Source organism: Polyodon spathula, chromosome 1 (genome assembly GCF_017654505.1).
Source record: "Polyodon spathula isolate WHYD16114869_AA chromosome 1, ASM1765450v1, whole genome shotgun sequence".
Classification (NCBI taxonomy): Eukaryota; Metazoa; Chordata; class Actinopteri; order Acipenseriformes; family Polyodontidae; genus Polyodon; species Polyodon spathula.
The window spans coordinates 70,526,859-70,541,277 of record NC_054534.1 but is presented as its reverse complement, the minus strand read 5'-3'; the positions used below and the strand labels follow the sequence as shown (position 1 = coordinate 70,541,277).

The following is a 14,419-nucleotide window of genomic DNA, read 5'->3' as shown; positions in this document are numbered from 1 at the left end:
TTGACACCAAACCTAATTCACTGGCCCCAGTCATCATGACCCAGATAACAAGGATAAATTGCTTCCCCCATTAATCTACTGCCAGTTATAGCAACTGCAAATAAATAGTATACAGCAATTATAGCATGAACAATAACGTTTGACAATACCTCTTCTGTCTGCTCAGTCCTGTGCCAGAAAGTGTTTACCTTAACTAATGCCTGGTTTGCATGTACACTGCAGGTGATACGCAGGAGTAGTGCGGAGGAGAAGGTGCTTGTCCTGGTGCGAGAGCGGGCTGGCCACAGATGCGAAACTGCAACCATAGTTATCCTGATCCTATTGTGGGATGGCATCTCTACTACTCTTGCTGACTCGCTGTACACGGAGCTGAGTGAAACCTTGCGGAAACATGGTGCTCTCACGAACCGGAGATGTGCAATAAACGAAGAGTAAGGATAGGCTTCATAACATTGACTGTTATAGCATTCACCGTGGCAGAAATAAGTCAGTTAGCACGACATCTGCCAAAAGCATTTGAGCACCTTTAATAAATATAGGTGAAAGCAAGATAAAGCATGGGTAAGCACTCGTGGGGTATGGTAAAGCATATCAAGGTAAACCAGGGTAAGCTAAGGTAAAAAAACTAAAGAGAGAAAAAAAAGTGTATGTGTGTGTGTGTGTGTGTGTGTGTGTGTGTGTATATATATATAAAATGTCTTCATTCATTGGATTTCTTTTATTTCTTTACTCCAGGAGAACGTGTGCTTGTCAAGGTCTGGACTCAGAGGCATGTGGAGCTTCTTTCTCCTTTGGCTGCTCCTGGAGTATGTACTACAACGGCTGTAAATTTGCCAGAAGCAAAGTACCCAGAAAGTTCAAGCTACTAGGGGATGACCCCAAAGAGGTCAGCACAATTCTAGGGAATTAACCTGTTATTTAAATTAAATACTTCTGTTAAATACAGTAATTCTCAGTTTACAGTTATTACTGTATGAGTGGTTATGAGTAAAAAAATGTAAAACAAGAATGGATCTCTATTAAGGATTATACATTCATGGGGGGGGGCCATGACACATGAGAAGGCCATGACACATGGATAACATCAGTGTCATGCTCATCAAACCATTGGGCGACCACACGTGATCTGTGGATGGGGGCATTGTCATCCTGGAAGACACACCCCCCCCCCCCTTGCAGGAAAAAAATGCTGCAACATGGGGTGAAGATGATCACTCAGTACCATTAAGTAGCGATTACCACTGGCCTTTCCTTCTAAGGGAATGAGTGCACCCAAACCATGCCAGGCAAATGCGCCCCACAACATTACAGAACCACTGGAACCCTTCACTGTTGGAATCAAGCACTCAGGGCTGTAGAGTTCTTTAGGTTAGCACCACACGTGCACTCGAGAACATGGTGAAGGATGATTCATCTGACCATATCACATTTCTCCACTGCTCAGTAGTCCATTGCATGTGCACCACTGGACTCACAAATGTGCATTGCCAGGTGTGATGAATGGTTTGTGCCCTACAACCCGACTATGGTATCCCGCTCTGTGGAGTTCTCGACAGACTGTTTTTGATGAAACTGGCTGGTCGCGCCCCAGGTTGAAATTTGCAGTCAATTAATCTGCAGTTGCTTGCCTATTTTGCCTTGAACTTCCAATTAAAGCACAGATATCATGCTCCTGGAGTATGCGCTTCCGCCCACTGTTGCCCTTTGCTGATGATGTCTTTCCCTCGGAGTTCAATGCCGACATCACCTTAGACACTGTTGGTTGTGAAAAATTAACAAGTTGAGCTGTCTTGGTCACTGAAGCTCCTGCCAAACATGCCCCAACAATCACCCCTCTTTCAAAGTCACTGAGATCTCCTCTTGCAGCCATGCTAGCCATAATTATAGGCAACCAGGCCTGTCCAGCATTTTTATACATGACCCTAAGCATGCTGGGATGTTATTTGCTTAATTAACGCATGAGCCACACCTGTGTGGAACCCCTTGCTTTCAATATACTTGGTGTCCCTCATTTATCCAGGTGTTTCCATTCTTTTGTCCACTACCTGTCTATTCCAATTTTTTTTTTTATTACTATTCAGGAAGAAAGACTAGAACAGAATCTGCAGAATCTGGCAACTTTGATGGCACCAGTTTACAAACAAATGGCTCCTGAATCGTATGGCAACCAGGTAAGGTACTACTTATGTATAATATAATATTTCACAAATAATATTTACAGAAAGTCTTCCATTAAACTTTTTAAACGTCACATTGATCATAAAAATGAGAATCGCAGCTATTTCTGGGCTGCATTTACCTGGCTATCTTAGGTTGCCAGGAGTCTTAAAAAACATGAAGAGGGATACAAGGAGGGCTCCCGAGTGTCGCATCCAGTAAAGGCGCTTCGCATGGAGTGCAGGATGCACCCTATAGCCTGGACATTGCCAGTTTGAGACCAGGCTATTCCACTGCCGACCGTAGACAGGAGCTCCCAGGAGCCAGTGCACAATTGGCCGAGTGCCGCCCAGGGGTTGAGGGCTTAGGTCGGCCAGGGTGTCCTTGGCTCACCGCGCCCCAGCGACCACTGTAGACTGTCCGGGCACCTGTGGGCTTGCCTGCAAGCTGCCCACAGCTCCGTTGTCCTCCAACACTGTAGAGTGAAAAGAAGCGGTCGGCTGACGGCACGCGCTTCGGAGGACAGCATGTGTTAGTCTTCGCCGCTCCTGAGTCAGTGCAGGGGATGTAGCGGTGAGCTGAGGTTAAATACAATTGGGCATTTCAAATTGGGAGAAAAATGGGGTAAATTTAATTGCCGACTTCTAAATAAAAAAAAGGGATACAAATAAAATGACAAATGAAAGTTAATTGTGGTAAATATGTTGCTTCACAGTTTACCACAAGCTGCTTTGCCATGCTTTTACCATGTTCCCTGTGGTTTATCATGCTTATCCCATTACTTCCCATAGTTGCCATGCTTCTCCTAACTTTACCATGGCTTACCTTGCTTTGGCTACACATAACTGCCTGACCTGTAACGATCCCAGTATTTTACCACATTTTCCTATTTATGTATTTATTAGGTGGTCGTGACTGAGATGCAAATCGGCAACCGCATGGCTCAATAGGCAAGCACTCTACCACTGCTTTGTAAGAGCCGGGCTCCCTTACTGGAGCGAATTAAAGCACTGCACTGCCAGCACTTCCTGCAGTCACATAGTGTTTATATGGGGATAATCATATACCGTGTAATATACTTTTACCCTAGGTGTATATCCTAGACATGTATAAGGGATGTAAGTGGCTGATCATGTGCTTGAAACTGTATAGAAATTGTTATATTGTGCCTGTGATCCTAGGGTTGATCTTTAATGTGTAAGTATTCCAATTTAATGTCTTTCAAATATGCACTGTACGAGATGGAATTCAAGTTTGAAATATTGATGATCAAGTCGTCTCTACAGGGTTTTACATTCTTAGTCATGTTATCCTTGGTCAGCCTTCATTCTGAAACTAGCAGCATGGTACTATAAATAAGCTGGTAAATGAGGAAAGTAGTGTGCAGTTAATTTGCCTAGTGCTCTATATCAGGGGTTCTCAACGGGGGTCCGCGGCACCCTAGGGGGCCTTGAGGAGGTTTCAAGGGGTCCACATAACCAAAGAATGTATTATTTTCCCTGCATGCTTATGATACACTGAAACCTATTAGCTTCCGCATGTCATAAGCAAGCACAGTAATTAACGTGCTCTCAGGTTAAGTAACACGTTCACAGGTTACATATGCTGTAATAGAGCTATTTCAGCAGGAGCACGACAGATTACAAAACAGAGGAAACATCATTGGAAACACACACAATAAATACCAGATATGGATACATTTTTAATTCAACTATCAGCATCAAAACAACAAAATCCATAGAATGATGATACAGAACTTCCTTTCAACCGTAAGGGCTGAGAACAGTGAGGATTTGGTACTGCAAGTAAAAAAAAAACATAAAGCGTTTATTAACCCTGCAAATTAAGGAAATACGAAGACAGATACTTGAATTTTAGTTTTTATTTGTACTGGTAGTGGAGATATACCTCACCGCAGTGTGTAATTTGTGCACAAGTACTGTCCAATGAATGTTTGAAACTCTCCAAATTACAGCGACACTTAATTACCAAGCATGAAATATATACAAACAAGCAACATTCATTTTTTGAGTGAAAGGCTAAGGAACTGCTTGGTACTAAAGCCGTAATGAAATCCACAGCTACCGCGGATAAAAAGGTTGTAGTGTCATTGAACATAGTTGCGCAGAAAATTGCTAAAGATAAAAAAATCACATACGATTGCTGAGGAATTAATAATGCTGTGTGCCAATGAAATTGTAAAGGACATGTTTGGAGAGCTTAAGGCCAAAGAACTGGCAAAAATACTAATGTCAACTGACACTGTCAAAACGACAGATCGCTTTTCTGTCAGAAGACATAGTTTTGCAGTGCACTGATCGGCTGCGTGACAAAGATTTTGCTACACAACTCGACGAATCCACATACATTTCTAAAATGTCCCATGTATGTACTCGCCTATGTTATGTGTGAAATAAGGGAATAAAGGAAGACTTTTTGTTTTGCAAGAAGCTCAATACAACAACAATGTCAGATGATATTTGTTAGATGATTTTATGACTTCAGCAGAGTGACTTTAGAAAATAAGAAACTAGAACTTGCCCAAGTGCTGAAAGACGTGGCTGGCAAAACTGGGTTACCTCGCAGACATATTCAGTGAAATGAATAACATGAATAAAACTGTGTGCTCATTTTATTGCACAGCGTGAAATAATTTATGCATTCAAAAGGAAACTACTGATCTATTGCTGCTCTTACATTCTTTCATTCAAGAATGAAACATTGAAACAGTGCATCTGTCTGGTCTACTCAACAAATGTAATATTTACTTTCCTGAACTCACGACGGAACAGTGAGAACACTGAAGCTAAACTGCCACCCTCTGTACCATCAAAGCCGTTAGAAGAACTCATTGACATTTCACCAGACAGCTCCCTCAGAACCAAGTTCTACTGAGCACCATTTGTGCCAAAACTATCCAGCAATTAATTTGTCAATTCGCTTGTCAATTCATGAATTGGTCAATTCGTCCAGAAATTCATACAGTAATTCATCTAATAATTAATTAATTTGTCAATTCATTAATACGAAAGGCTGTACGGACTTTAGCGTGAATTGTTTGCTCGGCGCTTGTCCTGCAAATTTCCAATCAAACAGACGAATTTCCCTTCAAACTTCCCAACAAACAGACAAACTTCCAACTGTCAATCTCACACTGTGCCAAAAACCTTTCTTGCCAATGGGAGCACACACTAATATTTTAACCAATGAAAATCCAGCTTCACTCAAAACTGCCATAGCCAATAATATTGCAGTTTATTAGAAAGGGCGTTTCATACTCTATTTACAAAGATACCCGACTCTGCTTATTTTCAATGGAGTCGTCCGTCTCACTGCGCGCAAAGCTTTCTGGTATATAGAGAGCTCGGCAGAATTTTTTCTATGGAGAGTCATTTTGCTGGTTTGTGCTGGTTTTTGCCAAGTTAAAAAAAAATGCATCAAACTTTTGAAGTTGACTTCACATTTACCCTTTTGAAGAAAACAGTAACATTAGCAAATTATGACAATACGTAATTATTATGAAAAATGCTATTTTCTGAGCACTGTACCATTCGGTGGCGTATGTGCAGAAACATTGCTCTAAATCATTTACACTGGTTACTGTGGAAATTCATAACATTACAACATAAAATACTATCAAGACACAGACAGTACAGTAAACAAACTACCGGTAGTTACTTGGACAAAGTAGGCAAAAAAAAAAAAAAAAAGGTAATGTTCATCCGTATATTTGTTATAGAATGATGGCACAAATAATTAACATACACAAAAATAGTAATAAAATATATCTGATATGATAAAGCTTTTAAATTTCCCATTACTCGCTTCCGAAAGCTGTCAATAGATATTATCATCGATGACGCGTGCGATCAGCAGTAACTGTATTTACTCTGCATGCGCCGCAGAACAGGACAGTGCTCAGAAAATAGCATTTTTCATAATAATTACGTATTGTTATAATTTGCTAATGTTGCTGTTTTCTTCAAAAGGCCAAAAATTTGAAAACTACTTCAAAAGTTTGATGCATTTTTTTAACATGACGAAAACCAACAAATTTCTTACGCTTCCATTGACTCTCCATAGAATATTTTTTGCCGAGCTCTGTATATACCACAATGCTTGCACCCAGTGAGACAGAAGTCTCCACTGCAAATCAACTAATAAACTGCAATATTATTGGCTGAAGTAGTTTTGAGTGAGACTGGATTTTCATTGGTTAAGATATTAGTGTGTGCTCCCATTGGCTAGAAAGGCTGCTGTGTTTTCGGCACAGTGCGAGATTGACAGTTGGAAGTTTGTCTGGTTGATTGGAAATTTGCGGGTCAAGCGCCGAGCAAATGCTTCCCACTGAAGTCTGTACAGCCTTTCGTATTAATGAATTGACACATTAATTAATTATTAGATCAATTAACAAATAAGTTTATGAATTACTGTATGAATTGACAAATTTATGGATGAATTGCTGGACAAATGGACCAATTCATGAATTGACATATTAATTGACAAACTAATGGCTGGATAGTTTTGGCACAAATGGCGATCCATAAAGTTCAGTGAAATGCAGCTGGGGACATTTCTGTGCGAGTGCTCTGATGAATACAGCACTGCTTCTTCTGCAGCACTGAAAGTGTTGGGCCCATTCAGTACAACCTACGTATGCGAAACCGGATTTTCAGCCATGACATTGATAAAAACAAAGTACCAAGCCAGAATGAACATTGTATTTTCAGGGGGTAAAATGCAACATTACCTTGAAGTCAAGAGTAATCTCGATAAATTTGTAATGATAATGAGGTAGGCATTAAAAAAGAGCCTTCCATTTGAACTGCAATGTTACTTTGAACTACTGTACAGCCAGACATGTGCTCTACAAGGTTCTTTATCGGCTCAGTGTATTTTTTCCAAGGTATCACACTGACTCTGCAAATTAATTACGTTACTTATATTTTAACATTAGACAGCTGTGCAGCAAAATTGCTATGCACATTTTTACGCATTAAATTCTCTCTCTCTTTTTTTTTAATGCATAAAAACGGCGGGTACACAGCTTATCTGAACCGCCAAGTTGAAGCATACCACTATGTCCTTTGCAGAAAAAACAGAAACTGAGTGCACAGAAGGATAAACTATGATAAAACGTATTCCTCTGCCATGGAAATAAAACAGCACCGCCCTCCAGTGTATGCAAAACACTAGTATTTGAATGAGCCTACTGAAGTACCTTTTTTTTATTTCAGATTGAACATGAACACAGAGCACCAGACTGCAGGCTGGGGTTGAAAGAAGGCCGTCCATTCTCAGGGGTGACTGCTTGTCTGGATTTCTGTGCTCATGCACACAGAGACCTGCATAACATGCCGAGTGGCAGTACTTTGGTGAGTACAGAGTAGTAATGAGCACGTTTTCAAGTTAAAGTCCTTATAAATCACTTAAAAATCCATAACTCTAAAGATTTATGGATTCCCACTTCCTGACCAATCAGAGGTAGTCTGAGGAGAGTCCTTTAAGATCCACACTGAAATAAGCCTGACGCCTTACAAAGTGCTCTGTAAACAATTTTACTTTGACAAAATTTGTCGATTTTATGTAAAAATGTATTGTTTTATTTTATTTGGTCTCAATTTCATTCAATATTAAGAAAAAAATGTTGAGCCATTTATATTTTGCCTAATTCCCAGCTAGAAAGATAATGTCAGGTGATTAGGATACATTTTATTTATTAATTTAGTGCTGGGACATTGTTCTAAATTTGAAATAAATATTACAACCATGATGAAAATGACCAAGAATATTTTGTAACATACACAGGTATGTACTCTAACTAGAGAAGACAATCGGGAAATTGGAAAATTACCAGAAGACGAACAACTCCACGTGCTGCCTTTATATAAAATTTCCCAGACTGATGAGTTTGGAAGCTTTGAAGCTCAGCAAGAGAAGGTTAAAACAGGTGCTATCCAGGTGCTGAACGGTTTCCGTCGGAAAGTCCGAATGCTTGCTGAGCCTGCCAAGACCTGTCGCCAGAAGAAGATGGAAGCAAAGAGGGCATCAGCAGCCAAGCCTTCGAACCAGGACACACCAAGCAAGGCAGACAAGACTAACCAAGCGCGAATAAAGCACAGCACTTACGACAGCACGGCCCAAAGCACACCAACGTCAGGTATGCCAATATCTGTGATTCTTGGATATACTGGATTTTGGATAGAACAGCCGATGTGATCGGTTTGGTAACTTTTTAAATGTGCATGACAAAAACGGGATAACAGTGAAAGTTAAAAACGCAAGTTTGGAAATAACAAAATGAAAATCTGAACTTAAAAGGATGTAAATGAAATATCTGCTGTTGATTATTTTTAATATTGTAAATGTATCAGGTGTTTTTAAACAAATTGATATAGAAAATTAAGTATCAACACAGACATTATTCCATCATAAGTGGTTTAAGTGCCATCTACCAGAAATGGAAGAAGCACCCACCCCCAAAATTTGGTCCCAGAACGACTCTGCAGAACAAGTACTTACCTAAAAGTACGGTTAATATGTAAGAATTTTCATGAACAAGATTATGTTTATTTTTTGTCACATGTTTTACAGGTCCTCATGCAGCTCGATGTCACATTGGGGCTGCACAGGCTGGTGTCCAACAACATTCTCTTTCCAATCACCAGCAAAAGAACCCTCCAAACCATTATCCTGGTTCTCTGCATCCATCAAACTACCCACAACTTCTTAACCCAGCAAATCCATATCCAAGCACTTCCCAACCTGCGGGGTCATATCCAATCTCGTCAACCCCTGGGAATCCTTACTCAAGCTCTTTACATGTAACAAACTCATACTTAAATGGGTCAAATCCCACAAACCCTTATCCAGGTTCCTTAAACCCCATCAACCATTATCCGGGTTATCAATGCAATGGAAACATGCTTATGGACAACTATCACCATTTTATGGGCTCTTATGGTTCAAATCCTCAACATATGGATGCCATTCGGCATCAAGGTTCAGAAGCTTTGAACAAGTTGGGTTTGTCACAGGTTCCATCACTTTATTCTCAGCAGCCATATGGCAGTCATCAGGGCTATGGAATAAGTTATCCCCCTCGTTATGGTGATCACAACATACAGGTCAATGGTTACAGTAACTGCAACATGAGACCCAATGTACATCACATGGGTCCTTACTCTTCTTTTGCCCCAAACCACCAGGTTGATCCTCATTTTCTAGAGGCCATTCCTCGAACACCATCTTCTCACTCAGGTCTTGACTTTCCAGCAGTTAGCAAAGGCAGCCAGTATCCTGGATATCCCAATCCATACCTAGTACAGAGACAAAATTTTGCAATGTTCCACGCACCCCCTGATTCTTTTCATATGCAAAATAAAAATGAAATTAACTTGCATGGCTCAAATGGTATATCAAGGATGCTTCCATCAGTGATAAATGAACCTAATCCTTCCCAACCTGGGTATGGGCTAACTAATGGTAATATTCAGGGGAACCCAGCACAACCCGCAGCTGCTACTGCACAGAATGCTAAAGAAGTTAATGAGGTTTGGTCAGACAGCGAGCACAACTTCCTAGATCCAGAAATCGGTGGTGTTGCCGTGGCACCCAGTCACGGCTCAATTCTAATTGAATGTGCAAAGAGAGAGCTCCATGCAACAACCCCGCTGAAGAATCCCAACAGGAACCATCCCACCAGGATCTCGCTTGTGTTCTACCAACATAAGAGCATGAACGAGGCCAAGCATGGCCTGGCAATGTGGGAAGCCAAGGTGGCAGAAAAGGCTAGAGAGAAAGAGGAGGAGAGTGAAAAGCAGGGCTCAGACAGCGTGCCAACCAAACACAGTGGCAAAAAGGTCAAGCGGGAGCATTCAGAAACGAGCGAGCACTCGGAACCACCGTACAAGCGCTTCATCCAAACCCTCTCACAAAAGTCCATGTCCCTGACAACAGACTCCATGGTGACAACATCTCCATACGCCTTCACACGGGTCACAGGGCCTTACAACCGATTTTTTTAGCTTTGCATTCAGGTTTGCTGTGCAGATGTCTAGGTCTACAATCATGGTTGCTAACAAATGTAAAACCTCAGCATACCACTGTTTTTCCTACCGCACGCTATCTAAAGCTCATCATAAAAGAGCATCTATGGTAAGTGGGTAATAAGACAAGATGATCCTATGCAAGTTTTAATTATATATTATAGAACTACTGTAACTGTACTTTTGTAGTTTTACTGTAAACAGACCTGTGACCTTTATAATTACTGAGCTTTACTAACTCTGGTGTGACAGCATGGCAGTATTTACTTACAAAGTACATAACTGCCCTCTGGTGCTGAATGTCCTAATGATCAGGACTGCTACTGGAATCAAAGATTTCATATGGTGTTTTTTTTTTATATATATCTAGATATAAACAATTGTATTTATCAGTATCATTTAATTTGAAAATAGTAACACTGACTTTTAGGGTTATTTAAGTCATGGTGCTAAAAAAAAAAAAAAAAAAAAAAAGGAAGGAAGACGGTCTTTAATATAAAAGTTTCTTTTTAAATGCCTTTGTATTCTATAAAATATTGGTTTGTATGTTACTTTCAAGGCAAGGGGCCTTTTAACTCAACTAGCGATCTAATTGTTTTAAATTGAAATGGCCTACATTTTAAATGTAGAACTTTTGAAGACATCTGGGTGTACTGAAGTCTTCATCTATGAAATGTGGTGGATTTTATGAAATACTGGTGTTTGTAAAGCACTTTGTGGATTTAAGCTTAAAGTGTTTGAAGGGTGAACTGGTACCTTCAAATTTTAAGATTTTACTGTAAAATTTATGATGCAAAAAAAAAAAAAAAAAAGCATCATAATATATTTTAGCCATACTATTGCTGACGGGCTATGTACACATTTTTTATATGATTAGTTACAGTACAGTTGGGACTTACTGGATGAAAATATAATTTTTACACAAACATTTCTGGTGCTTATCCCACAGTTACACTGAAAAGAACATATCTTTGTAATTCAAATATATACTGATCAATTTTAAGATGCATTTTTTTGGATAGATGATAGGAACTAAATTAATTACCAGCAGGGTTTTATGTTACACAAAAACAAATATCATAGGTCAGATTGTCTGCTCTGGAACTGTATATTAACAATAAACAGGTTAATTTTTTAATTAATTACTAACATAGTTACATCAATGACTGCTGTAATTATGAACATCATCTTTGTACAAAAAGGTACAGGAAGCCGTTACCTGGGCAAGAGAGGTGAAACAGGGTTAGCTGTATGTAACTGCAACGATTTCCAAGGCAACTGGTTTGCTGTGGGGGGAGGGGTTAAAGCATTGTAATCTATAATCTAAAAAAAATAAAAATAAAATAAAAATAAACATAAAACAAAAGTTGTACAGTAATTTAATTACATATTTTTTTTAGATTACTCTTTAGAATGTACTACAGAAAAATGTAATACTTTTTGGGGGTTTGAGCTGATTTTATTTCAAAACGGTGCTATTCAACTTGCAACAGGTGTTTAATGTTTAATGAGTTTCTATGGGAGCGGTGAGAAGGATTTTACATGATGTTCCTACTTGTCATATACCTCAGCACTAGTTTGGCAATAGGGTTAAGATAATAAAAGCGTTGCTTTTACAGTTTCACACATCATCATGATTACCTACATCAACAACAAAAAAAACCTTTCGAGAGAATAAAAACAAAAATACTTTAGTTTGCATACTTGATCTCTTATCTGTAACTTGAAATTCAAGCTTTGATTTTTTTTAAAACAAAAAATCAGGGATATTTCAGCTCATATTCTCCTTCTGCCAACTTCGCCTGTGTTTCTCTTTTTTTGTTGTAATATTTTCTTCTGGAATTTAACATCTTTGTTTTTAATCCCCATTTTATTTTTACTTGTATGTTAAATAACTAAACTACCTTTGTAAATGATGGTAGTTTTAATGTACTTAAGTTGTGTAGATTGTTTTTGATTTCAAAGAAGTTATTTGAAAGAACAGTATGCACTGAGCTGATAAAGGGAAAAGCATGGCACTGACCTTGTAAACAGCAATGTATTTGCTTCTTGTGCGAAAGAGAAAATATGGCAGTTATGGCATTAAATGCACATTCTGTGCCTGTGTCAGATTTATTTATAACCACTAAACAATTATGTATGTCCTTTTTTTCAATTACAATTAGTTACATATTATAGGAGAGAGCGTGCTGTCAGTGAGTCCTACTTTTTTTTAACACAACGTACAATTTGATTTAACAAAAAATTCAGGGATAAAAAATTGTTAAGACTTAAAAAATATTTTAAATAATTAATGCCATATGTATATAAACATGTACACATACTTTATGTAAGTTTAAAACTTGATTTTACTTATTTTAATTCCTTTTTCTTGGATGATGTAATCATTCTAATTGCCAACAGCAACAACTTACTGCATTTTTTATTTATTTTTTTTTTGGCCCATTGATTATTATACAAAAAAAAAAAAACCTAAATGTTTTAGAATATCACAAAATGTGAAACAGTTTTCCACCACATCTCTGTAACTGCCTTCTTAAATGGCATACTGTGCTGTCTACTCTGTCACTGCTTGATTATTAGAAAGAATTATTGTAAAAGACTTGGACTTGTAAATTAATAAACTAACTTATGATGTACAGGACCCAGCCTGGGTAGAGGATGTGTTAGGATGAAACAGTGTACAGGATATATCGGGTGATTATAGCCATACTTGAAGATGCTTCTGAGTGGTGTCAACATTACTTGAATTAATTTTTGAGCTTGATTGACACAAATTGTGTACAGTTCACTTGTTAAGCTAGAGGTTAATGTATACTCACGTGTTGGTATTTAGCAGTTTGACACTAATGAAACTCTGTGTGTTGTTTTACTGCTTTCATCCTATATTTTTTTACTTTGCTTTCCTCATTTCCATGATGTTTGGTATGTTAAAAACTGAGGATGGTTATAAATAAGTATTGTAATGTTCTGAATGCAGTTTATTTGAAAGCTGTTTGTTGTATCATTCCTGATATTGCTGAGATGTGGGTGTTTAATAAAATGTATATTTATTTAAAGCTCTAACACTGTTTTACAAAATCTTGTTCACTTTACACAACTGAAATAGCACACCAGTGTGACCTTAAGACAATGAAGGCATAGTCAACAACATTTTGTACTTTACATAAAAGCTACCAGGATAAGAAATACTCAAGAACACATTACAAAGTAAAAAAAGCCCACCGCCACTTCTGATGCTAATTCGACAGCTGGCAATATTCTGATCCATGTGATCAGTTCCTTTATACGTGTTGTAGTAAAACACCAACTGCGGCTGAACAATTTCAGTGTGTTGCTTTTGTCTGTGACCATTTTCCGGCTGTTTGTAGTGTTCACTCCAAATGCTGTACTGGAAACTGTTATTACACTAGTTAGCGCTTCCTTTTTTGCCATGCTATGACAGGACAGCGTCACTGGCAATGCTGTTTCTATCAGGAAGTGAGATTTTTGAGTTCTACAGAAGTAAAACAAAAATTCTACATCAACTAAAAATACATTTTATTGCAATTTATGGAAAATAATCTTACCGTTTTGTAGAATTCATGTTTTAGTTGATCTTTCAGACATCCACAGAAACAGGTAGTATGGAGCTGTTATGGTAACCAACTATGCCATCTGGTAGCTACAGGGGTCAGCTAATATATTAAATGTACAGTACATGTGTCTTCTGAAATATGAATACCATATGTTGTTTGCACCTCTCTGCCTTTATCTTCAGGATTCCAAATTCATATATTTGCGATACTCAGTTTAAAGTCAGGCAGCGTTGGCACATCACTTATTTTTTTTTCTAGACATTAAAGAAAGGACTGATGCACTTGTCATATTAAGTTTTAACTAGATGGTGCATCAAGTTTACTTGGAGACAACAATAAAAGCCTTGACTAGTCATAATTGAATTAACCAGTGTGGACACATTTTGGTAATTTATTTGCACTGCTCCAAGATGTCCTTTTGAAATTAATGAGGTTTTAGCTATAGATTTTCTTTTGTGTAAAATGATACCAATATGTGCAGATAAACTGTATGACAGCGTACCAAGTACTGATGGTTTACACCGATTACACATGATACAAATTAATGCTCGAAAACAAAATATGTTTCAAATTTAAAGAGTGTGGAAGCACTATATTTTATATTACAGTATCATGGTCCATTGAAATTAATTTCAA

At 38.3% G+C, this 14,419-nt stretch overlaps 1 protein-coding gene across 1 annotated transcript in view; it reads left to right on the top strand.

Annotated features, from left to right (window-relative positions):
* Positions 1-12,049, top strand: part of LOC121321870 (methylcytosine dioxygenase TET2-like) — a 45,875-nt gene extending 33,826 nt beyond the window's left edge. Inside the window, exons 5-10 of the mRNA XM_041261182.1 lie at positions 223-431; positions 736-886; positions 2,082-2,171; positions 7,395-7,532; positions 7,966-8,317; positions 8,752-12,049. Coding sequence (XP_041117116.1) covers positions 223-431; positions 736-886; positions 2,082-2,171; positions 7,395-7,532; positions 7,966-8,317; positions 8,752-10,184 — 2,373 coding nt within the window. The 3' untranslated portion in view covers positions 10,185-12,049. The remainder of the gene's footprint in view (positions 1-222; positions 432-735; positions 887-2,081; positions 2,172-7,394; positions 7,533-7,965; positions 8,318-8,751) is intronic.
* The last annotated feature ends 2,370 nt before the right edge of the window (positions 12,050-14,419 follow it).